The 26,182-nt window shown below is 42.4% G+C and overlaps 1 protein-coding gene across 2 annotated transcripts in view; it reads right to left on the bottom strand.

The window, feature by feature from the left end:
* LOC130117200 (transcriptional regulator ATRX-like) overlaps positions 1-26,182 on the bottom strand; it is a 103,133-nt gene that overhangs the window by 12,612 nt on the left and 64,339 nt on the right. For both annotated transcript variants that reach the window (XM_056285371.1, XM_056285372.1), the window contains exon 16: positions 16,188-16,332. In XM_056285371.1, coding sequence (XP_056141346.1) covers positions 16,188-16,332 — 145 coding nt within the window. The remainder of the gene's footprint in view (positions 1-16,187; positions 16,333-26,182) is intronic.

The raw sequence follows: 26,182 nt of genomic DNA, 5'->3' as shown, positions 1-26,182 counted from the left end.
TCGCGACTATCTTCACGCTCGTGGATACAAAAGAACCACTGAACAATGTCGTGACAAACTGAAAAAACTGCAGGTTCAGTATCTGAAGGTATGGGATGTGCTCCGTAAATCTGGCAGTTCACTGGAGGAAAAGGATAAATTCCATTGATACGCTTCGGTCGACAAAATAATCAGGTTTAAACCAAGTAGCGAACCTAATGTTTTGGAGTCTCAGTCGGGAACACCATCTGATAACGTTATAGAAGACACTGGACCGGTGAGCCCACTAAGCAGTGAGTAACTATGCTAGTAACTAGGAGTGAGCCTATGCTAACTTATCCTTTATTGATCCCCATAGGGAAATTCATTCTCTGCATTTAACCCATCATAAGTATTAGGAGCAGTGGGTAGCCACAGCGCAGTGCCCGGGGACCGACTACAGTTTTAAGTCTGTGCCAGAATAACCTAACATAGCACATGTGGTTTTTTTTTGTGGTTTTTTTTATCGACGGCTATGCTTATTGTTAGTCATTCAAAATCTACACATATATGGTCTTTGCCTGTCATTAGTAAGATGAGCTGATGTTTATATTTGTGTTTACTATGTTTATTTTGCTTTTATTTTGATAGTCACATCACTCACTTCAGATCAGTCACACACTGGTGATGAGACACACACTGAAACCTCTGATAGTAGTACACCTGATAGAACACCCTAAGAACAGAGCAAGAATAGGAAGAGGAAGATAAAGACAGATGTGAGTGACATGATGGCATGATGGACATGCAAAAGAAACAGTATGATGAAGTCATGCAAGGGGAGCAGCTGAATCATCAGCAAGAGAAGGAGATGACCGATAACTGGTTGAAGGCAAATGTGGAGATGGAGGAGCATCGACAACAGGTACAGAGGGAGGAATGCCAAGAGACAAAAAGGATGTTCCAGCAAATGATGAGCAGACTGTTTGATACTATGGTGCCTTTATTCCAGAAGCACAAACCCTCACAGCCACATTATCCTCCTCGTCACTATTCCTACCCTGTCCATGAGCAGACACCACCAGCCTACTCTGATCAGCCCCTTCAGTCTACACAGGATTATCACAACCTTTAAGGTATAGGCCTAGTTCTTCATTTGCATACAGTTATTGTCGTTTAATTGGTTTATGTTTAGAATTTAAGCTATTATTGTAATTACAACGCTGCTTTTGTTCTGTATTGTATTGTCTCATACTCACTGGCCACTTTATTAGGCACACCTGTCCAACTGCTCGTTAACGCAAATTTCTAATCAGCCAATCACATGGCAGCAACTCAATGCATTTAGGCATGTAGACATGGTCAAGACGATCTGCTGCAGTTCAAATCGAGCATCAGAATGGGGAAGAAAGGCGATTTAAGTGACTTTGAATGTGGCATGGTTGTTGGTGCCAGACGGGCTGGTCTGAGTATTTCAGAAACTGCTGATCTACTGGGATTTTCACGCACAACCATCTCTAGGGTTTACAGAGAATGGTCCGAAAAAGAGAAACTATCCAGTGAGCAGCAGTTCTGTGGGCGAAAATGCCTTCTTGATGCCAGAGGTCAGAGGAGAATGGCCAGACTGGTTCGAGCTGACAGAAAGGCAACAGTAACTCAAATAACCACTCATTACAACCGAGGTATGCAGAAGAGCATCTCTGAACACACAACACGTCGAACCTTGAGGCAGATGGGCTACAGCAGCAGAAGACCACACCGGGTGCCACTCCTGTCAGCTAAGAACAGGAAACTGAGGCTACAATTCGCACAGGTTCACCAAAATTGGACAATAGAAGATTGGAAAAACGTTGCCTGGTCTGATGAGTCTCGACTTCTGCTGCGACATTCGGATGGTAGGGTCAGAATTTGGCGTCAACAACATGAAAGCATGGATCCATCCTGCCTTGTATCAACGGTTCAGGCTGGTGGTGGTGGTGTAATGGTGTGGGGGATATTTTCTTGGCACACTTTGGGCCCCTTAGTACCAATTGAGCATCGTGTCAACGCCACAGCCTACCTGAGTATTGTTGCTGACCATGTCCATCCCTTTATGACCACAGTGTTCCCATCTTCTGATGGCTACTTCCAGCAGGATAACGCGCCATGTCATAAAGCTCAAATCATCTCAGACTGGTTTCTGGAACATGACAATGAGTTCACTGTACTCAAATGGCCTCCACAGTCACCAGATCCAATAGAGCACCTTTGGGATGTGGTGGACCGGGAGATTCGCATCATGGATGTGCAGCCAACAAATCTGCAGCAACTGCATGATGCTATCATGTCAATATGGACCAAACTCTCTGAGGAATGTTTCCAGTACCTCGTTGAATCTATGCCTCGAAGGATTAAGGCAGTTCTGAAGGGAAAAGGGGGTCCAACCCGGTACTAGCAAGGTGTACCTGATAAAGTGGCCAGTGAGTGTATATGGGAGACACACTGAGTGTAGCAAGTCTGTACACACTAATTTCAGAAGTGGCCTCGGTGGATGAGAGCTGGGAGACATGCGATAAGGAGGGGAAGAACGCACAACTTCCCTATAAGAGAGACTGTACTGTATTAATCGGGGCACATTCAAGCACCTGGGTTTGAATGCGTCTGTTTATCGAACATACATTAAAATTGTGTGACAATACTGTAAGAGATTTTTGTCTCGCTCTTCATTTAATGTCAGAGTGGAATTAAATAATTGCCATGACAGTTTGGGGGCTTGCCCAAGAAGCCTAATTCATATTCTACTTTGACCCACTCTCTGCCTGGAATCTGGCCAGTCAGTCTGGTGAAGGGATTGGAAAATTGCCTAAGACCCAGGAAGTCTACCTCCCCTGAGGATAGCTCGTAGCCGACTCCCGGGGTTGAGAAGAGAAGGTTGTGCGATTGTGGAGAGAGGAATTGTATGATATGGCTTTTTATCTAAATGAGGACACAGTATTGAAGACCACGTGCAGACGTCTGAAGGTAATGACGTTCACTTAGGGTTGATGATCCATTGGCAAAGGAAATAATGAATGTCAATGGAATGGTCATGATAGGACATTTCCAGGTAAGAGTGACTGCGGATTAGAAGAATGGGGAAAAATCAAAGCAAACTTTTGACTGACAAGTCTTGTCTGACAGGATGTGCGAAAATGATGCGTGAAAAATATGGTGAAGACTCCTGTAAACAGCTTTCAATGTGGAAAAAGACATTTAGATTTCCTGAAACAGGTAGTTTTACTGTAAACAGCTGCAAAAAAAATAAAAAGGACAGGTAAAGTGATCTTAAGCATTGAAGGTGTGGAAAGAGGAAAGAGAAAAAAACAGGCAGAAGAATAGTGAGAAGAGATATAAGGATTTGGGGGGGGGGCAATTAATCACTGTCCTCAGCTTTCCAAAAAGGACCAGGATCTCCTCCCCGTCTCAGCTGCTCATCAGAGACCCGTAGATCAGCAGCAACCTGCTGCAGACCAACGGCAGCCTGCCCGTCTATATACAGAGGCCCGAGAACAGCTGGCTGCAGCAGCAGAGTCCGTCACACGGAGCCCAGCGACCGCCCTGCCTCCACACCAGGCGGGTACAGCCGGGATGAAACTGACCGTTATAACTGGCAGACAATGCCAATTATTGGTGCCATGTAGAGGGACTATGTGACAGAATGAGAGACAGTTTCCCGGCCATGATGAGATGGGGACAATAAAGGTCTGTAGACAACAGCCTGGAGAGACTGTGTCTGACTTTTTAGTCAGATTAAAGTTTTCAGGGAAAACAGCGGTCTAGCACCATCAACGCCGCCGTACGAACGAAATGACTCCCCGTATGAACGGCACTTCAAGATGTTTCCTGGAAAGCACGAAGGAAGAAATCAGCCGTCAGGTGCGCAAACACTGTGTGGGCTGAGACAGAGGATGTTTGGCTGCTGTCCAAGAGCATGCCATTCATGTTGAAAATAATATGAAACTCTCGGAGACAAAAGCACAATGAACCAAAGCTCAGTTGACTAACGAGCTTCAAATGGCACAGTTCCAGACTCAGCAGAGTCCCGACGGGCAGAGGGAGAAGCAGAGGGTGTGGTGGTCCCCCTTGGAGCAGAGGCCGAGCTCTGAGTAGAGGACCCCATAATGCAGGCCCTCAAGACGAGGGGTGTTGGAACTGTGGGGCCCCTGATCATTGGGCAAAAGACTGGACCGAACCAAGAAAGAGACTGGGGCTCACAGGACATGCGGTGTGTACACCGAAGATGAAGCGTGACTGGCGGCGGGGAAGGGGGAGATTCCGGAGTCTGGTGAATGCACCTCCGACACTACACACACACACACACGCACAATTGAGAATTTGCCTGAAATTATTTTAGAAATGGCAGCGAGAACATCTCGGGTCAGTATGTACAATTAGGTTGTGGCAAGCCCTTGTACATATACCAATGGGATATGTTCGAGATCAACAACCTCTGATTTGCTTAAATTGGCGCATATTTGCAAGTCACCACAGCACACGTTCATGGAACATTCTGATTTGCATGTTACAGCCAATGTAAGTGAAAGAGTTGATGAGGGATTTGAGAAAGTTTGATTCAGGCAAGGAAAAGAAAGTGATTTTATGACGACTGATTGGATGTCAGGAATAATCATATGTATGCATTGACGGTTGTGCCAACCCCTGCTGTGACTCAGCTCCACTGGGTGTGTAACTTGACACCCCATGTGCCTCTAGTCAAAACAGTTGACACCCAGTGGGAGGATTTAGAACCGTGGGTCACTCAGTGTTCACAAGACCACAAGTGGGAGGAGGAGTGCAATACTCACCCCAAATGTAAGCATACAGATGCCCATTTCAGAGCACTTTTATGGCAAAACAGACTGTGCATTTAACACAGAGCAGAAAATTCAACGTGAAGGGAGTGGAGAAATTTCCCCAAGTTAACCACTGACTCATCAGAATTGCAAGAAGTGCCACAAATATTATGGGCTGCAGATAATTACGATGTGGGGATTAGTTAAAGGGGCTGAACCCCTCCATGTGACACCCCAGAGCACATACCGTCCACGTCAGGCACAATATCTGCCCAAACCAGAGGCAGTAATAGGTATAACACCAGTGTTTAACAGTTTGCTGGCAGCGGGAGTCATTATCCCATGTGCTCATTCATCAGTGAGGATGCCTATCTTTCCAGTTAAAAAGATAAGGCCGGAGAATCAGTGGTGATTCATGTGAGATTTTAAATGCAGCGGTGTTTGTGTGCACCCAGACTCTCAGTATAGAGGGTATGCATTGACATCACTTTCTCGCTGGAACATGCCCCCTCAGTCGCAGTGAGTGGCAAAACATCCTGCAACATGGCTGCTTCTAGTAGGGGAAACAGTGAAACCGAGATTATAACACAAGATTATCTGCTTAAATTAAAGGAAGTTGGACTTGACAGTGACCTGTACAGCTTACCAAATAACCAGTGGTCCATGGACATTAACATTTGGCCACAAATTGAGTTTCCTGATATTTATATGTACTTGATTTCTATGCCAGGGAAATACACAAAGCAAAGCCTGAAGGTATACAAAAGTCTTGACGCTTGGTCGTACTTCAAGGTGGGATTTAGTGATGAGGACACCGATGGACATTATGGTTGTATGTGGACAGGTTTGTACAAATATTTATTTTATTTTATTAAGTTACAACTGTGAAAACTGTAATGTTAAGCCAACCATTCTCCCCTTTGTTTGTAGAACACAACACAAGGACGTATTTAAAAAAATATACTGACAAAAACTTATGAAAGATGCTAAATATTTAATTGATGAGTAGTCAGTACAGTATATGACTTTATGATTTTACCATTTAACGTTACCCAAAAATCCAACATAGCCTAACGTTAGCCTACCTGACACAAAATGGGAACCGCAAATCCAAGTTTCAGGGCCTGGATTCCAGTTATTTCTGCGAATTGCAGCGATCCATTAGTTTCTCTTTACCTTATCTATCAGTAGTCTGTAATAAGATAACTCCAATTTCTTGTGAAATCTACTAGTGCAGTCTATCGCACAACAGGTCTTTCCCATTTTAGATGCGTTTTCGCTGTATTCAAGCTGGACGTTAACGCTGCCACTCAGTCTTTTTGCCACTCGGTGCTGCATAACCACTGAGTTCCGCATCTGTGACGCCACCCACATACCCTCTATTGGTTTGTTTTCATGGTTCAGGGTGAAACATATATGTGGACCAGGATGGTACACGGTTACGTTGAGTCCCCAGCAGTTGACTCGCAGGTTTTGCATGCAAGTCTGGACAATTTACATCTTCCAACAGGGAGCGCGCTGAGATAGTATGTTGATGATTTGATTGGTACCACTGCATTACTAAAACATCTACCAGAACAAGGCCACAAAGCTAGCTAGCTTGAGTAAACTGCTAGCTTGAGCAGCTAGCTTGAGTAAATTGCAAGTTGTTCAGGAAAAAAATCATCTACCTAGGACATGAGATCTCTAAAAATAAAATAAAAATAAAAAGTGTAAAACATTAAGCTCAAAACTAGAAGCCATCCTCAAAATTAGACAACCTTGCGCTAAGATACAATTGATGTCATTTTTGAGGACGACAGGCTACTGTAGACAGTAGATCTGTGATTACATGTGGATGTGTGTATAGTGTGTGTTTGTGTGTGTGTGTGTGTGTGTGTGTGTGGAGGCTCCACTGACAATGTGACATAGACAGAGGCTGCTGACGCAGCTTTCATTTGACTGAAACACTTTGACTACCACGCCCACGTTGGGACTGCCCGTCCCTGACAGACCATTCACACAGACTGTGGATGAAAAGGCGGGCTTTATGACTTCTGTTCTGTTACAAGAACATGGGGGAAAGCAGCGACCAGTGGCATATTTTTAGAGAGGAACTGGATGTACATATGTAAATGACATATGGCAGTCTGAGGACGGAAGTCCTTGCCTGCCTAAGTGTTTGTTTCCTTTTATGCAAATTGGCACATGGAAAGGAGCGCATGTCAAAAGGGGGGATGGTGGACCCAGTAAACAAACACTGGTTTACGAGAGGCTTCATGAACTGTTCTCAAAATTTTTGTTCAAAATTTTTAATTTGTTTGGAAAATAATGTTGCGAGAGCAAACCACACAAGCCTTGAGCCACCCTCCCCCTGACTGTTTGATCACTTAAAGAATTATGTCATTGAATTAACACCATGTGAGAGAAAGAAATATTGTATATTGTGATTGTTGATATGTTTTCTAAGTGGGTTGAAGTTTTCACTACAGGAAAGGCAGATGCCTCTACAGTAGCAAAGGTGCTAGTAAGAGAGATTATTCCCAGATGGGGAATACCAGAGAAGATCAGCAGTGATAACGGAATTCACTTTGTAAATATTGCTGTTAAACAACTTTCAACATTTTTGGGTATTAATCTGAGGAAACATTGTGCCTATCACCCACAGAGTGGTGGAGCAGTTGAGAGAGAAAATGGGACGATTAAAATTAAACTGCTCAGTCCGCGGTGGCGTAGCGGTCTAAGCATCGGCTTGGTGTCGATGCAGTTGCCCACTGGGGACTGGGGTTCGCGCCCCGGTCTCGTCAGATCCGACTATGGCCGGACTCGATGAAGCAGCAATCATTGGCAACGCTGTCTTCGGGAGGGGGGCGGAGTCGGCTTGTGTTCGTCATGTGAATGCGTCTCTGTGTGTCGGAAAAACAGTGGTTCGGCTTGGATTCGCCTTGTCACGAAAGTGGGGAGGCGTCTCCTTCGAGACTGCCGGCCGGAGAGATGCAGTTGGCGAACGCATGCAATACGAGGGTGGGTGTTTGAATTAAAATAGGGATCAATTGGTCACTAAATTGGGAGAAAAAAGGGAAAAATCAGAAATAAATTTTTTAAAAACATAAAAATAAAAAATAAACTGCTCAAATGTTGTGATGAGACAGGACTCACGTGGATAAAAGCACTACCGTTAGTGCTAATGTCTATGAGAGCAAGAGGGAGGGCTGCAACAGGTCTGTCATCTTTTGAAATCCTCACAGGCAGACCCATGAACACTGGACTAGCCCTTCCCCCGCAAAGGTGGGTTCTCAGCTCAGACCTCATGAAGGATGTAATGCTTAACTACGGAATGCAACTAAACAAAATGCTGAGTTCTATTCACATGCAGGTGAGATCAGCATTTCCACAGCCAATAGAGGGTCAGCTGCATGACCTGAAGCCAGGAGATTATGTGCTGATAAAGGACCTAAAAAGGAAACATTGGAGGAAGCCCCTGTGGGTGGGGCCCCACCAAGTGCTCTTGACCACACCTACAGCAGTGAAGGTGGAGTGGAGTCAGCTGGACACATGCCAGCCACTGCAAGAAGGTGCCACCACTAGAGACGGAGGGCCAGGGTGAGAGACCCGCTCCGCTCACAAATGAGGAGGAGAAGTAGACGTGGCTAGCTCTCACTGAGATAAAAAAAACAAAACTACCGAGAGCCAATGGTTGCTACGCTATAGGGAGAAGCATTCTTTACAATACAGCACCATCGAGGTACCTTGTAGTGACGAGGTCAGTACCTGAAAACAGGCCCTGGCATCCTTTCAGGAGAATGGGGTTTGGTCTCAGGGGAACGATTTGTTGTTTTACGATAATAACTATTATGATTGTTAGTCCCATGTTATGGGTTTTTGATTCCCCACAAAATAATAATATGGTAACATCGACCTCTGTTACATTTTCATTCAGCACCTTTTACCCCCACCATAGCCAAATTGCTAGATGTACAGATGACAGGAGATCAATGTCTTTTTTGTGCAGAGATACTAGCTGTTTACCAACCATTGACCCTACAGTTCACCCTGGTCGAAGTTTGGTTGAAATTCTGGTTTAAGTTTGGTCGAAGTAGGCAAAGTTTACTGGTCATGGATAAGCGATAATTACTATCGTGTCACTACATGTGGAACAGAACACTGTAAAGTGTTAGTCACAGACCGACTTACAGCTGAGGGCTTACTTATATGATTGGTATGAGCCGTAAATATTGCATTTAGACTGTACTTAATGCTGTACAAGCTCAACATTTTCCTGATACCTGGGTTCCACCATATCATAGTGATGATAATGAAAATGTTTAGCAAGTGTCTACATTCACTTCATTTAATAGGGTAGTTCCCCAGGACCCTTTCCTTTATTTGGAGTTATTGGTTTCTTTTCCTTTCCTTATGTTAATGCTTAGTTAGTTAATTTGTAACCAATCTACATGTGTGTGTTAGGAATATATCTCTCATTTATTGTTTCATCATTTTATTCATTGTTTAATGTTACTGGGGACTATGTTGTATTTTAGAGGAATTTTGAGCATTCACATAAGTTTTTCCCAAATGTCAACACTGGATTTTTCTTGTGATATAACCGCTCAGATTAGTGTAGGTAACCTCTCGAATCTTTCACTCATTTCTAATCAAGAGTGAAGTGAGATGTTTGGTTCGAGAGGACATGGGATGATTGTGACTTCTGTCTGACTGCTGAGTTTATATGGAGTGTTTTTGATGTAAATCTGAAGCATTTCAGTTGACTTATAACTGACAGACAGGCCTCACAATCATTCTGTGTGAGGTAAGCTGTTCCCCAGGATGTATAACCATTGTTATGTTTTCTTTGATGCTTTATTTAGGCGATTTGTTGTTGATTAAAAGTAATCAAAAGGGGGGATTGTGAGGGCAATTCATATTTGATGTTTGCTTACTATCAATCTTTTACCATGTATGACCTTACATTGCTTGGATAGATGCTTAAAGTCCATGTGTGAATGTGTGACACATAGCTGTGAATAGTTTTCCTGTTTCAAGTGAATTTACACTATTTTGTCATTAAATTGACAGCTTTTTCATTTTGTAGCCCCAGTCTCTGGTCTGCTATTTTGTTGCTCAACCACTCCTTAAGAGCCTAGCTCTGGTCCAATGTGAGATAGTGACACAAGTTTTACATAAATTTTGAGAGAATATTTTGTACTGTGATGCAATAAAAAAAAAATTTTTTTTAAATGTAACACTTGTGTCACTATCTCACGCTGGACCAGATCTAGGCTCTTAAGGAGTGGTTGAATAACAAAATAGCAGACCAGAGACTGGGCTACAAAATGAAAAAGCTGTCAATTTAATGACAAAATAGTGTAAATTCACTTGAAACAGGAAAACTATTCACAGCTGTGTGTCACACATTTAGATATACTGAAATCCCTGGTTTGAATCCCTTTTTAATTCCAATTAGGTTGTTTTAGGTTCAGGTTTCTAATTAGTTTAGTCCGGGGGTCGGCAACCTGCAGCTCGCAAGCTGCATGCGGCTCTTACACGCCTCCCTTGTGGCTCCCTAACGTTGCCAAAAAATATAGGCCTATTTTTTTTTCTATCAATGTTGTTGACCTTAAGGTTATCCTAACACTAGCCATTAGTAAAAAAAAATAAAATATGCAGATCGAATAAAGAAAACACTTAAATGGACTATTTGTTACGTCTACATCCTGGCACGTTTTAGCTGAAATTTATATACATCCTGGCACCTTTTAGCCAAAGTTAAGAGAGGTGGCTTGAGTAGCCTATGTATTCTCCTAGCTATGGATTCAAACTCCAAAAAAAGAAAGATATCGGAAGAAAACCGAGGATTTAATAGTGCTTGGACAGATACATTTGCCTTCACCGCCTCTACTGCTGGTTTGCCGGAATGCTTGATCTGTGGCAAAAAGTTAGCAAACAACAAAAAATAATGTTGAAAGACATTTCCAGAAGCACACTGCATTTGCTGAAAAATAGCGGCTGGGGAACACAGAAAGAAAGCGGTTTCGGCGCTGCTGTGGAAAGCAGAGCAAAGCAAAGGTATTTTCAAGAAATGGATAACATCTCTAAAGTCAAAGCCCACTACTGTTGCTAGTTGCGTCGCAGCTCAGGAGATCGTAAAACATGGAAAGCCGTTCACAGACGGTGAATACATGAAAACATCCTTGATGAAAATATTAGAACAGCTCTTTTCAGACTTCAAAAACAAACCAGAGATCATTCAAAAAATTAGAGATATGCCCCTCTCTGCTAAGACAGTCAAAGAAAGAGCCATAAGAATGGCAGCAGACATCACCTGTCAGCAAGTTAATGACATTAACTCAGCTCCTGCTTATTCTATTGCCTGTGATGAGACATGTGACATGAATGGCATTTAGCAGACTGTGTTGCTATGTAGGTATGTGAACTCTGATGGACCACAGGAAGAAATAATTGATCTGATACCGATGAAAGGCCAAACACGGGGGGGGGGACATTTGTGAGGCTGTCTTGAACTGTTTAAAAGATAAAAAAATAAACACAAGTCACATGGTGTCAGTGGCTACAGATGGGGCACCTAGTATGAGAGGAAAGCATAAGAGGTTTGTGACTTTACTACAAAAGTCGTTAGATTGAAAGCTTCTAGTGTTTCACTGCATCTTGAACCAAGAAGCGCCGCGCTCAAACATTCCCTCCTGAGTGTATAGAAGTGATGAACCTAGTCCTCCAGATCATGAACAAAATTATTGCAAAAGGCTTAAACCACTGCCAATTTCGTGCAGTGATGAGGTTGACAGTGCATATTCGGATCTTCTGCTCCACAACAAAGTCCGGTGGCTGTCCAGAGGGGAGGTCCTGAAAAGGTTTGCCGCTTGTGTAGAGCATGTGAAAGTCTTCCTGTAAAGCAAAGGCCAGGTCTATCCGCAACTGGAAGATCCAGATTGGCTGGAGAAGTTACACTTCATGGTGGACATGACAGGTCACCTGAACAACCTGAACAAAAAGTCTTCAGGGAAAGGGGAGCACAGAACAGCAACTGCTAAAGGAGATTTTAGCGTCTGAGCACAAGCTGACAGTGTTTGTTAAAGATATACAGAGAGGCACGCTGTGCCACTTCTCTTCATTGAAAGAGTTCAGAGAACATAATCATATGATAAGTGGTGATTATTTACAACGTGCAATCACAGAAATGCAATCGGCATTTGGGGAATGATTGGGAGAGTTCCGAAATGGGGAAAAAACACACACACACACACACACACACACACACACACACACACACACACTAGCCTTCCCTGTCACACCCCTGGACATTGAGCCATCCCTGTTAAACACATCCGCATCCTCAAGAGTAAGCCCATCCGATTTTGAAATTGAACTGGCCGACATAGCCGACAAAGATATATGGGTATCTTGAGTTCAAAAGCCTGAAAGCTGCACTCGCAGATATCGCCCGTCAGAAAGCTGCTCTTGCTCTAATCCACAATTGGAGTGAAACTGAAAAACTCCCCAGACCCGACAAACTTGTGCTTGAAACATGGAATGCAATTCCTGACAATTATGCCAACATTAAGAAGTATGCATTTGGAGTCCTGTCCCTCTTTGGATCAACGTATTTGTGTGAGCAAATTTTCTCAAGCTTGAACTACATAAAGTCCAAACATTGCTCCCGACTTAAGAGACGAGAGCCTGCAGTCTTGCGTGAAGATGAAAGTTACGTCTTACAGCCCTGATATCGAGAAGATCTGCAGTGATATCCAGAAACAGAAGTCCCATTAAGGGGTGAGAATGATATGCTTCATTGGTATCATCTCTTTTAGCAAGTTTTCTCCATGAATTATATGTGACATAGTTGTGTTGCTCATCAGGTCCTGGATCGATTGCTGTACGTGGCCATGGATAAAATAACTCTACAATGGATAGCCTTACACTGAATTATAACATATATTTGTTCAAAATGCAGCTCATTTTTTGAAACTGGTCTATTTTTTCTACTTTTACAATTTAAAGCTAGCTATGTTTTGTTTATGCCTTAAATTTAATTACATTTGGGCTTTTCATCTCATTTGGTCTTTCACAAAGCTAGCTAGTAAGCCCACATGTGCAAGTGGATTGTTTTCAACACTACTTTACCATTGTTCTCTCGTGTTTTGTTGGAAAAGGCATCCCTCACAAAAATAAGTGTCAACTGTTTCTTTATTACAATAGTTGCAGGTACGTAGCTGGGTATATCATTTAATGAATGCACAAAAAATTAAATTAATAACAATGTTAGGTTAAACTTAAAGTAACCAAATAATAGGCCTAATAAACAGCCTATCCAGCCACCTTGTGGTAGGCTACAGCATTAACCTAATGCTCATCTAAACATTAGTAGCCTACTGCTAGTGCTGTGGGACTCAAATATCTTTTGCGGCTCCAGACAGCCAAAAAATGGCTCTTTACATGTTAAAGGTTGCCGACCCCTGGTTTAGTCAATTATCCATTTTATATTTTCCAATTAAGATGAGACCGGTATATGTTTTTCCTAGGATAATAGTCTATTTTATTAAGCTAGACCTATTTTGTGTCAGTTATTTTATCCCTTGAGTTAACTCTTTTTAGTTTCTGGTGAATCAGGTAAGTCTACACTCTAAAATCCCTTTTTCAGGTAAGTTGACCCTTTGAGATTAAACCTGGCAGGAAAAACCATTCAAATTCACCATTCAACTCTAAACATCAATATACAGTCAGGAACAATAACATCGAGGTAATATTTTGTACTGCGATGCAATGAAAAGACACAAAATTCACCGATGTAATCGGACGATTCTACCTGTCCTCGGCTCGATGGTGTCTTTGCTGTTACTACTGCAGTGGATCCCAAGGCAGTAATTAGCCCCTTTACGAACGACAACAGCATTTTCACAACTCACTATGATGACAATCCATGAAAACAGTGTGAAAACACACAAATTTAGCAAATTTTGAATTAAGCTCCAGTTGAACAGTAATAGCGGCGGTCCAGTGACGTCATATTACATCTTACACGTCGAAAATGTCATTGGTATTTCTGTATGATCTCTATTCTGTGCAGACAACTGCCCTATAAGAGAGACTGTACTGTATTAACCGGCGCGCATTCAAGCACCTGGGTTTGAATGCATCTGTTCATTGAACATATATTAAAATCGTGTGACAAGACTGTAAGAGATTTTTGTGTCGCTCCTCATTTAATGTCAGAGTGGAATTAAATAATTGCCACGACAGTGGCCTATATATTTCCCTCTGTATGTAAACAAGTATATTTTTATTTTTACATATTACCACTTCAGTGGTAGTGTTCTTTAAACTACTGACTTTTGAACATTGGAAGTACTTGAATAAAACATATTTGGCCATTACCCTATGTTTTGTCTGTTATAAACCAATAAGGTCCACACTGTTCTTGGAATAAACGATATAAATTTATTGCCAGCATCAGCCAAAGATATAAAGTTCATGTTATCAGAAAAACCCAATACAGATAGTAAAACAAGTTTGTTACATTTGGAGCAGTCACAGACACTTATCTGAAGGTTACTGTTAATCCTATGTACAACACTTTCAAACCTAAAAACAAACACCTTTCTGAGACCAGTGTTAAAAAAAATCTGTAAGCACTACATTTTGAGAAATACGAACACAACATCTCTTGAGGTGTTTGACATGGTGTTTGCATGAAGAGGATTCCATTCATGGGCCTCATTTTCTTCATGAACATCAACTTCAATATCATCATATTCCTCACTGTTAACTTCACAAAAATTGTGAAGCACGCAACAAGCTGTGATGATAGTGTTGATGTTGTCGATGTGGCAATCATACCTCTTCATTATGCACTGTCATCTTCCCTTAAGATGGCCAAATGCCCTCTCCACAGTCATCCATGCCTTATTAAGCCAGCTGTTAAAGATGATCTGTGCAGGGGTTGTTTGTTGGTTTTCAGGGTATGGTTTCATCAACCACAGCAGTAGTGCATATGTTGCATCCCCCAACATCACTACCGGCACAGCTACGCCTGCAAACCGCTCTGTGATATTAGGGAACAGTGTACCACTCTGACCCCTCTTGTACAAGGATGAATTGCCAAACACTCTGGCATCATGGACTTTGCCCAGCCAACCCAAACTGATGTCCCAGAACCGAAGCCGATGGTCTACCACACCTTGCAGGATGACAGAGTAGAAACCTTTATGGTTGTAGTAGTCTGTAGGGCTGTCAGGTGGAGCTAAAATCCCAATATGAGTCCCATCAATAGCCCCTCCACATTGGGGGAAACCCCACTGGTCTTAGAAACCTTGAATAATAACCTTGATTTCATGTTCAGAGGGTGTTCTGATGTGGAGGGAAAGCATACTGTTCACAATTACAGAGGCAACATGATTGGCTATAGTGACCGCAGTAGACTGGCCAATCCCAAATAAAAGGGAAATGGTTCTGAACTCCACACTGTGGCCAGTCTCCAGATGCATACTGCCACATGCTGCTGCACAGGCACTGGTTTCCTGAATGTGGTTGTCTCTTTTTGAAGGTGTGGCCAAAGGATGTTGCACAACTGCAAGAATGTGGTCGGTCTTTCTCATTCTAAAATTTATTTTCCATTCATAATCTGTCCAGCTGGTGACAACATGCTCCCACCACACACCACATCGCTGTTGAATCCAGATGCTCCTGAGGCAGAATGGAGAAGTAACTTTAATTGTAAGTTAACTGATGCATAGACTATTACCTTACAGCATTATTAATAACATAATAACACATAGTGTAGACTGTGTTTCAGTCATACTAAGGGACAGACCAATATTTTGTATCAGATTACAGTCGCCTAATCACAATAATGTTGGCTAATGTTTACCTGTTAGGGCTACTACTTGTGTGTGCACTACTGTCATAATTACAACAAACATATTCTATTACTACTGTTATATAGTACACTTTTCAATTATTTCAAGAATATTTGGGTTGATAGTGGGTCTAGTTCTCACCTTATTGACGAACGTGAATTGTAGTTGGCGAGTAAAGCCACAAATTCCTTCCTCAACGTCAGGTGCCTCCGTAAAAATCTTCTTATGTGTGCAGCACGATTTATTGAAAATCGCTGCATTGCATAATTGATAAATCTATAAGGCATGTGAGAAGGTCGTGTGTCACCGCGCTCAAACGACTTCAAATAAGCAACAAGGTAAATAAAACCATGAACTCCACTGCGCTATGCGAGAGCGCTTCTCTTCAACACAAAAAGTCATGTCATGATGACGTAAGCATGTTCGGGCTCGGAATGTTGAGCGCAATGTGAGTGCAGGCCAGCGGGGGAGTGGGGAGGGGGAAGAATCGTGCTCAGGCACAGTACAAGGCAACCGTGCCTAGTGTGAGTACGCCCTTAGTGTGCATGAAAGGAGAGGGTAGACTAACCGTCCACCTGGTGAGGTTTTAGCTTTGTGACCAGGTTCCGGTGCACCTGGACAAGGGGCTCCTTGGTGACCTCATCCTGATCCAGGACCAATTTTGTGGTGATGGGACACGGAATTTGAGTCAACTTATCCTCAATAACGATGACCTGGAAAACAGTTTCATGACTGAAAATAACACACTGGCATCAGTTTTTACATGAAGGGCATACCTATGGTCCTACATGGTCTGCAGTGTTTCCAACATATACTTTACTTAGGTGGCCCACTGAGGTACATTTTTTTTAAGTTTCAGACTGAGCTGATCTTCTCCCAAAAAACATTGACATTCAGTAACTTCTCCTGTCTGACTCTCATCTCTCATCTTTCACATAAGACAAGTCATGCTATTGCTTTTTGCCTTTTGAGGCTTCATGGACTCACATCTTTAGTGACAAGTAAGTAAAGTAAGTAAAGTTTATTTAGTATAACACATTTCACAAAGCAAGGTCACAAAGTACTTCACAAGAGTAAAATTGTTAAAAATAAGACCATAATATAGTAACAAGAAAAAAAAAGCTGTCCTGAGCAGCCATGTTCACCTGGGTGTTTTTTTTGTGCCCTCCTTTCATTTCCATCGATAAGCTATAAAAGCCTATTAACTAATGCATATATGAACTACAGTGACACAGATTCCAAAAAAAAGAAATTACTTCACATTATGGAAGCCAAGTACCCAACCGTTTAACAAAGTAATGGTGACTGTCTGCAATTATCAATAAACTATGTATCTTTCACAGGCCTAATAGCTGCAGCTAAGCTAGTGTTTGTTTATATAATTTGTAAACATGGAAGTTGCATGGAAGCTGATTTAAAGATATTCATCATTGGTTGGGTTTTCATCCTGTACATAATGATGATTAATAGGATAGCTCCTAAGGTTAAAGGATACACAATACAGACTAGAAATACTGGAACTTTTATATTTTAAAATGGATAATTTCAAGAAGCAACTCAACTATGACAAAATATGCTCCAAAAATATATGTAAATATAAGTTACATATATATATATATATATATATATATATATATATATATACACACACACTCACCGGCCACTTTATTAGGCACACCTGTCCAACTGCTCGTTAACGCAAATTTCTAATCAGCCAATCACATGCAGCAACTCAATGCATTTAGGCATGTAGACATGGTCAAGACGATCTGCTGCAGTTCAAACCGAGCATCAGAATGGGGTAGAAAGGTGATTTAAGTGACTTTGAACGTGGCATGGTTGTTGGTGCCAGACGGGCTGGTCTGAGTATTTCAGAAACTGCTGATCTACTGGGATTTTCACACACAACCATCTCTAGGGTTTACAGAGAATGGTCTGAAAAAGAGAAAATATCCATTGAGCGGCAGTTCTGTAGGCGAAAATGCCTTGTTGATGCCAGAGGTCAGAGGAGAATGGCCAGACTGGTTCGAGCTGATAGAAAGGCAACAGTAACTCAAATACCCACTCATTACAACCGAGGTATGCAGAAGAGCATCTCTGAACGCACAACACGTCGAACCTTGAGGCAGATGGGCTACAGCAGCAGAAGACCACACCGGGTGCCACTCCTGTCAGCTAAGAACAGGAAACTGAGGCTGCAATTCGCATAGGCTCACCAAAATTGGACAATAGAAGATTGGAAAAACGTTGCCTGGTCTGATGAGTCTCGATTTCTGCTGCGACATTCGGATGGTAGGGTCAGAATTTAGCGTCAACAACATGAAAGCATGGATCCATCCTGCCTTGTATCAACGGTTCAGGCTGGTGGTGGTGGTGTAATGGTGTGGGGGATATTTTCTTGGCACACTTTGGGCCCCTTAGTACCAATTGAGCATCGTGTCAACGCCACAGCCTACCTGAGTATTGTTGCTGACCATGTCCATCCCTTTATGACCACAGTGTTCCCATCTTCTGATGGCTACTTCCAGCAGGATAACGCGCCATGTCATAAAGCTCGAATCATCTCAGACTGGTTTCTTGAACATGACAATGAGTTCACTGTACTCAAATGGCCTCCACAGCCACCAGATCTCAATCCAATAGAGCACCTTTGGGATGTGGTGGACCGGGAGATTCGCATCATGGATGTGCAGCCGACAATCTGCAGCAACTGCGTGATGCTATCATGTCAATATGGACCAAACTCTCTGAGGAATGTTTCCAGTACCTTGTTGAATCTATGCCACGAAGGATTAAGGCAGTTCTGAAGGGAAAAGGGGGTCCAACCCGGTACTAGCAAGGTGTACCTAATAAAGTGGCCAGTGAGTGTATATGTATGTATGTATGTATGTATGTATGTATAGTGTAGGGGTCTCAAACTACTGTCCCGAGGCAGTTTTGTGTGGCCCGCACTATGTTTTAGATTTATTAAGAGATCCGGACTATGTATCCATTTGCATACTACTGTTTTGATTTGTTTTTTAACATTTTTGTGTTTCTAGTTCTAAGTCCTCAGCTTTATTGCTGCTTGATCTGTCAGCTGCCTTTGACACGGGTAACCACCAAATCCTCCTCTCCACACTCACTGAGCTTGGTATCTCAGGATCTGCCCTCCACTGGTTCAAGTCCTACCTCTCGGGGAGATCTTTTAAAGTATCTTGGAGGGGAGTAGTGTCCAAACCGCATGGCTTACCCACGGGGGTACCTCAAGGGTCAGTGCTCGGTCTCCTTCTTTTCTCAATATACAGTGGTACTTGAAAGTTTGTGAACCCTTTAGAATTTTCTATATTTCTGGATAAATATGACCTAAAACATCAGATTTTCACACAAGTCCTAAAAGTAGATAAAGAGAACCCAATTAAATAAATGAGACAAAAATATTATACTTGGTCATTTATTTATTGAGGAAAATGATCCAATATTACATATCTGTGAGTGGCAAAAGTATGTGAACCTCTAGGTGAAATTACGGTCAGGTGTTTTCAATCAATGGGATGACAATCGGGTGTGAGTGGGCACCCTGTTTTATTTAAAGAATAGGGATCTATCAAAGTCTGATCCTCACAACTCATGTTTGTGGAAGTGTATCATGGCAAGAACAAAAGAGATTTCTGAGGACCTCAGAAAAAGCGTTATTGATGCTCATCAGGCTGGAAAAGGTTACAAAGCCATCTCTAAAGCATTTGGAGTCCACCAATCCACAGTCAGACAGATTGTGTACAAATGGAGGAAATTCAAGACCATTGTTACCCTCCCCAGGAGTGGTCAACGATCAAAGATCACTCCAAGAGCAAGGTGTGTTATAGTCGGCCAGGTCACAAAGGAACCCAGGGTAACTTCTAAGCAACTAAAGGCCTCTCTCACATTGGTTGATGTTAATGTTCATGAGTCCACCAACAGCAGAACACTGAACAACAATGGTGTGCATGGCAGGGTTGCAAGGAGAAAGCCACTGCTCTCCAAAAAGAACATTGCTGCCTGTTTTGCTGCATTGCTGCAGTTTGCTAAAGATCATGTGGAAAGCCGGAAGGTTATTGGAAAAATGTTTTGTGGACAGATGAGACCAAAATAGAACTTTTTGGTTTAAATGAGAAGCGTTATGTTTGGAGAAAGGAAAACACTGCATTCCAGCCATCATTGATAGAACAATTAATTCTGAATTATACCAGCGAATTCTTAAGGAAAATGTCAGGACATCTGTCCGTGAACTGAACCTCAAAAGAACGAGGGTCATGCAGCAAGACAATGACCCTAAGCACACAAGTCATTCTACCAAAGAATGGTTAAAGAAGAATAAAGTTGAGGTCCGCAGTGGTGTAGTGATCTAAGCATCGGCTTTGTGTCGATGCAGTTGCCCACTGGGGACCGGGGTTCGCGCCTCGGTCTCGTCAGATCCGACTATGGCCGGACAGGATGAAGCAGCAATAATTGGCAATGCTGTCTTCGGGAGGGAGCGGAGTCGGCTTGTGTTCGTCACACAGAGGTTTAAAAACCAGGTCCAGAAAGTAAAAGTCCAAACCATGTATTTGCTCCACTCATGCACAACACCAGCAGATTCTAGTCAACACCACTCCTCAACTAGGTAGGGAAAACTAGCTAATGAAATCAGCTGGTTTAGTAACATGGTTGAAGGAAATACACGATTTGGACATTTACTTTCTGGACCTGGTTTTTACACCTCTGTCGTCACATGAATGCGTTTCTGTGTGTGTCGGAAAAAGCAGTGGTTTGGCCTGGATTCGCCTTGTCGTGAAAGTGCCGAGGCGTCTCCTTCGAGACTGCCGGCCGGAGAGATGCAGCTGGCAAACGCATGCAGTACGAGGGTGGGTGTTTGAACTAAAATAGGGATCGATTGGCCACTAAATTGGGAGAAAAAGGGAAAAATCAGAAATAAATTTAGAGAAAGAAGAATAAAGTTAATGCTTTGGAACGTCCAAGTCAAAGTCCTGACCTTAATCCAATCGAAATGTTGTGGAAGGACCTGAAGTGAACAGTTCATGTGAGGAAACCCACCAACATCCCAGAGTTGAAGCTGTTCTGTACAGAGAAATGGGCTAAAATTCCTCCAAGCTGATGTGCAGGACTGATCAACAGTTACCAGAAAAGTTTAGTTGCAGTTAATTGCTGCACGGGGGTCATACCAGATACTGAAAGCAAAGGTTCACATTCTTTTGCCACTCACAAATATGTAATATTGGATAATTTTCTTCAATAAATAAATGACCAAGTATAATATTTTTGTCTCATTTGTTTAATTGGGTTCTCTTTATCTACTTTTAGGACTTGTGTGAAAATCCGATGATGTTTTAGGTCGTATTTATGCAGAAATATAGAAAATTCTAAAGGGTTCACAAACTTTCAAAAACCACTATAAACCTCCTCACTTCGTGCAATCATCTGCTCCCATGGTTTCTCATACCACTGCTATGCTGACAATACCCAGCTCTTCCTATCATTCCCGCCAGATGACCTCACAGTCTTGGCATGGATATCGTCATGCCTTGCTGATATCTCTGCATGGATGAAAAGAACGCCACATTCAGATTGAGCGCCTTGTCATCCCAGCCAGTCCATCCTTACAACAACAGATCAATATCCTAACATTACACCTAACATTATCATTTCCATTATTACCACGTGGGAATGAATCAGAGCCTCTGAATAGCACACAGGCTTTGCATATCAACACAGCCAAATGGGTCTCTATGTTAACTGTTCGAAAATATTTAATCATTTCAGCGCATGCCATGCCAGGATTACCACATGCATAAAAATCGGTTGTCACTCAACAAGTCAAACAGATTGACGAATGGATAACGTTGTTGACTAGTGGGCTGCTATTGTAGCACTGTTGTCAACCAGCACTTGCTACCATCAACGTTACCATTGGCCTAACATATTTAACATCCTGTGACTTTACAACTATATCATTCATAACTGCTCGATTTTCTAGTAACAAAAGATGTGGGATGAGTATTAATCTTAACAATACGAATGGTTATTTCTCCCAAATTTACTGATTACACTGTGGCCGTATCCACGTGTCACTTTTTCTTGCTAGTGGCTGGGCAGCTTGCTCACATACACAAACTCAACGGCCTGTGTCGTTTAAAAACACAAGGCGAAACAAATAACAGCTCAATACCACATCAGCCAATATTTTATAGAAGTTGTCAATTACCTCATCTTGTGTATCTGTGGTGAAAAAAATCCATATTGTAAGCGGTCAAAATTTCCTCGCACACTTCCCACCAAGATGCCACCTTACAAGCACTCGGTATGAAGTATGAGTCGTGCTTGATATGCGCCGCGCGCGAATTTCAGAAATGTAGGATGGCAGGGGAAGGCTAATTAATATTCATAAAAGAAGCGCTGCCTGATTGGCCGGTGAGTCGCACGGGAAGAAGCGCTGCCTGATTGGCCGGTGAAACGTTGCTGCTCGGTCTTGTCAAGACATCCTGAGGAGACAAGCGTAAGGTAAGCAGCGTTAATACATTAACTTTTGCTAATGTATAGTTATACGAATACGAATTTTGCAAGCGTTAAGAGCTTAATGTTTATGAATTGATAACGTTATATGAATATATATGTTTTTGTATAACGTAACAGGAATAGAGAAGACATACGTTCTACATCAGCTATTACCAACACAGTCAATTCTAGCTCCTATCGGCACATATGTCTAACATTTATACTTTCATATCAATAAAGGTAGACTACTGAAGGAAGGAGAGGTAAGAGAAGAAGAAGAGAGAGAGGATGAAGGTATGCCAATTAAGTGGTGTCATATTTGCGAGAAACAAGATGATTTGGAGATACTGGAGCATCTTGAGGTTAGATGGCTAAGAGCAACTCACTGTTAAACACAAGTTATTATAATTACAGCCTGACCATGCATTAGCCATTTTTGTATTGAGGTATGATTTTATAAGGAAAATAAAGGACATTTCTCTCAGGTACATGGGACTAGACTCATAGGACTGAATTGACAATGTATACACCCTACTTTGTTCTACTAAAATAGACAGCCCCATCCTCTGTGTCTTCCACATGCTCCAAGCGATGTGGAGATCGCTATGGGACACTCACCATGGGGTGCCGAAAAAATGATCGGCAGCATCTCCTAGAAATTTTCAAGCATCTCATCTACGCCAAGTCACCACTGGATCTGGAGGCGTCATACCATCAGGCAGTCCAGGACCCCACAGTAAACCAACACTCAAAGTACAAAGACCATCTGGCTTCAGTTTTTGAGAGGCATTAGGTTTGGGCTATCTGCCTACGGTTGGACCGTCCAACACAAGGTAACAACACAAACTTTGTGGAAAGTGCAATGAGGATCCTGAAGGACAAGATCTTTTACATGCTGAAGGCCTTCAATGTCACACAACCGGTAGACTTCATCACAACCAGGCTGGAGGCATAGTATGTGAGATGATGGATGTGGCAAACAACAGGACCACAAAGCAACAACCCAAATTCAAAGGCATCATGAGTGCTGACAGAATTGTCAAGGTGTGTATTCTCAGTGCATATCGGCTCATATTGTATAGTTCACAACAAACAATGTTCGTAATATCATCTTCAACATTCTTCTCTTTTTTTCATATTGAGTCAAACTATATCATTCCCAGTGCATCAACAGATGTCGTGTACCTGGTGAATGTGTCTATGGGCACATGCACCTGTCCAGATGGCAACAGTGGTGCTCCCTATAAGCACCAGCATGCAGTGATGCAGGCCTTCAAGCTGCAAGGCAGCGCCTTCTTTCCAGTCACCTCACCCACTGCAAGGAAGTTGTTTTATGAGATTGCCACAGGTATAGTACTTAGGTTGCTTGTCCGGTAATGTCAACAGCTTTCTTATTCTGAGATAGTCCTGGCCCTGATGAAGTGTTTGCATCAGTGCGAAATGTGCACATTTGTGCAAATTACATTTGTAACTACATTACAACAAGTAAGCTTTGAGTTGATAAAAGAATATAAAACAGAACATTAAAGTTAAAGTCCGAGTTGCAAGGGAATGACTATTATAGTGGTGTTAAATCTTTTGGTATGAGACCACGGTCTCATTAGTGCGCGATATCTTACACACAAAAAAACAAAACAAAAAGCAAAACTATTGCTTACTTCATGACTTCTGTGTAGCTCTCACCCCAAAACAAAACAAAAAGCAAAACTATTGCTTACTTCATGACTTCTGTGTAGCTCTCACCCAGAGGTGGAAAACCCCGCTTCAGAAAGTAGAAGAACTAACCATGTATTTGATCCACCCATGCACTAAACCAGCCGATTCTAATTAGCACAACACTTCAGCCAGGTAGGAGAACTAATTAGTGAAATCAGCTGGTTTAGTCCATGGGAGAAGCAAATACATGGTTAGCACTTCTATTTTCTGAAGCCAGGTTTTCAACATACCAGACAACTGGTTTATGGGTTTGGCATTTGAGAGGGAGGAAATCTTTGAGGAAACTCCATCCATTGCAAGTGAGTATTGTGTAGCAGGGCTTGACATTACCATTTTCAACACTCTGGTCCACCTCGGGCCAGCTGATTAAACTGTTCAGTGGCCCACAGGGCCAGTAGGCAGGCAGGGAATACATCAATCCAAAACAGTTAGACACAACTTGACTTAAATTCGTCCAGTGCAGGACAAAAAAAGTTAAACAATCGTCCACTGGTGGACGATTCAATAGATTAATTTTCGTCAATATAAGAACGAAATCTTGTGATATCGGGTTGTGTACGTGTGTGCAACCAATCGAACCCAGAACCCCAGGGAACCCAAAGTTCGCAAGAACTCCTGTTTAACCTGTTCTTGGCTGGCAGGTTTCATGGGGAATTTAATGAATTCATTGGCACAATGGACTAGGCTTGATGTAACTGCATGTACGTATGGCTGAATTTACGGCAGATTGGGATATGCCTCCAACTGAACTCAGGGGATGCTGAAATGACGCACTAGTAAATGTAGCACAGCAGTGACTTTCACAGCAGTGGAGAGTGTACAGGGACAGCAGGAATTAGTCTCCAGCTCATCTGCAAGGAGATTGTAGATGTCTGTTACAGTCTGGTGGGATAAATGTAGTTTATGGTGGCATTTTTCTTCACTGAGGGCCAGTTTGGTCCTTGGCTGGTGGATCCTCTGCCTCCACTGTCTCCCAATCCTCTGTCCCATCAAGTTCTCCAATTGGTTGTGCGAATTGAGAATATATGAGCAAATGCGTATTTAACTGAGGAGTTCAACGAGTAACGTTTTGTTCAAGTTACATGGTCCTGTATTGATGTAGCAGAAAAGTCAATCCGTGCCTGATCCATTGTCGATATCCGTCTTCTGGGTCTCGACAGACACTCAACCTGATGGGTCTGTCTAAATTCCTATGTGTATTGCCACGATTGGTCAAATAATTAGCCAATTTCATTCATCATTATTGCAATTAGCTAATTCTGATAAAATTATGATCAACCAATATGACATGTATTCTTTTAGAATATTGCGCCCGCCTATATAGGCGTATATTAGTATCTTAATAATGCACCCTTAATATAACAGTAAAATACTGCGCCACTGACTTAATGCCAAGTTTTTGTTGGCCAATCGCTTCCTGCTGCCTCAAGATAGAAATGCACCAACAATGCACCTGACCACACCTCATTGTATGACTAACACGGCCATGGCTGCTCAGATGGGCACAAGTACATTTGCTTTTCAAACAACTTGGGCGCTGGACAGGAAAATGACAACTGCGTCGGTCGGAAACTAGCAAAAACACGTGTTGCTTTTGACGCCACTTTGTACCGGGTGTAAACCAGAGCCTCTAGAATCACCCAACACCTATGCCCACATCCTATTCATCGACTTCAGCTAGGCCTTCAATACAATAAACCTGGTCAATCTCTTCAATAAACTTTTGGACATGAACATTGACCCCTGCATATGCCACTGGATCCAGAGTATCTTTTGGAGGAGGCAACAGAGGGTTAAAGATGAATAGCCCTTCATCTCAGCATGGTGCCCCCCCACCCCAAGGTTGTGTCCTCTCACCCTGGCTCTTCTCACTCTAGACTAACCACTTCACAGCCTACCCCAGCTCAGTCACCATTCTTAAATATGCAGACAACACAATCATAATTGGATTTATAACCAACAACTAAGGCTGATACTGTAAGCAGGTAGCCCATGAAGTCACTTGGTGCCTTGATAGCAACCTCCAGCTCAACACATCTAAAACAGAAGAACTCATTATAGACTTCAGGCATAGTCCCCTCCCTAAAACCCACATACGCGTCTCAGGAGAACCCATAACCATCACTGATTCATTCAAATTTCTTGGCACACACATCTGCAACACACTCAAATAGAACATATAAATACAGACCACATTATCAAAAAAAGCCCAGCAAAGAATATTTTTCCTAAGACAGCTCAAGTAAAACAAAGCCTCCTCCAGTTTTACACAGCCATTATTGTGAACATACTCACCACATCCATAACAGTTTGGTATGGCAGCACTGACAGTCACAC

The sequence above is a fragment of the Lampris incognitus genome, chromosome 8, assembly GCF_029633865.1.
Source record: "Lampris incognitus isolate fLamInc1 chromosome 8, fLamInc1.hap2, whole genome shotgun sequence".
Classification (NCBI taxonomy): Eukaryota; Metazoa; Chordata; class Actinopteri; order Lampriformes; family Lampridae; genus Lampris; species Lampris incognitus.
Note: the sequence above shows the minus strand (reverse complement) of the source record. Positions and strands in the feature narration are given on the sequence as shown.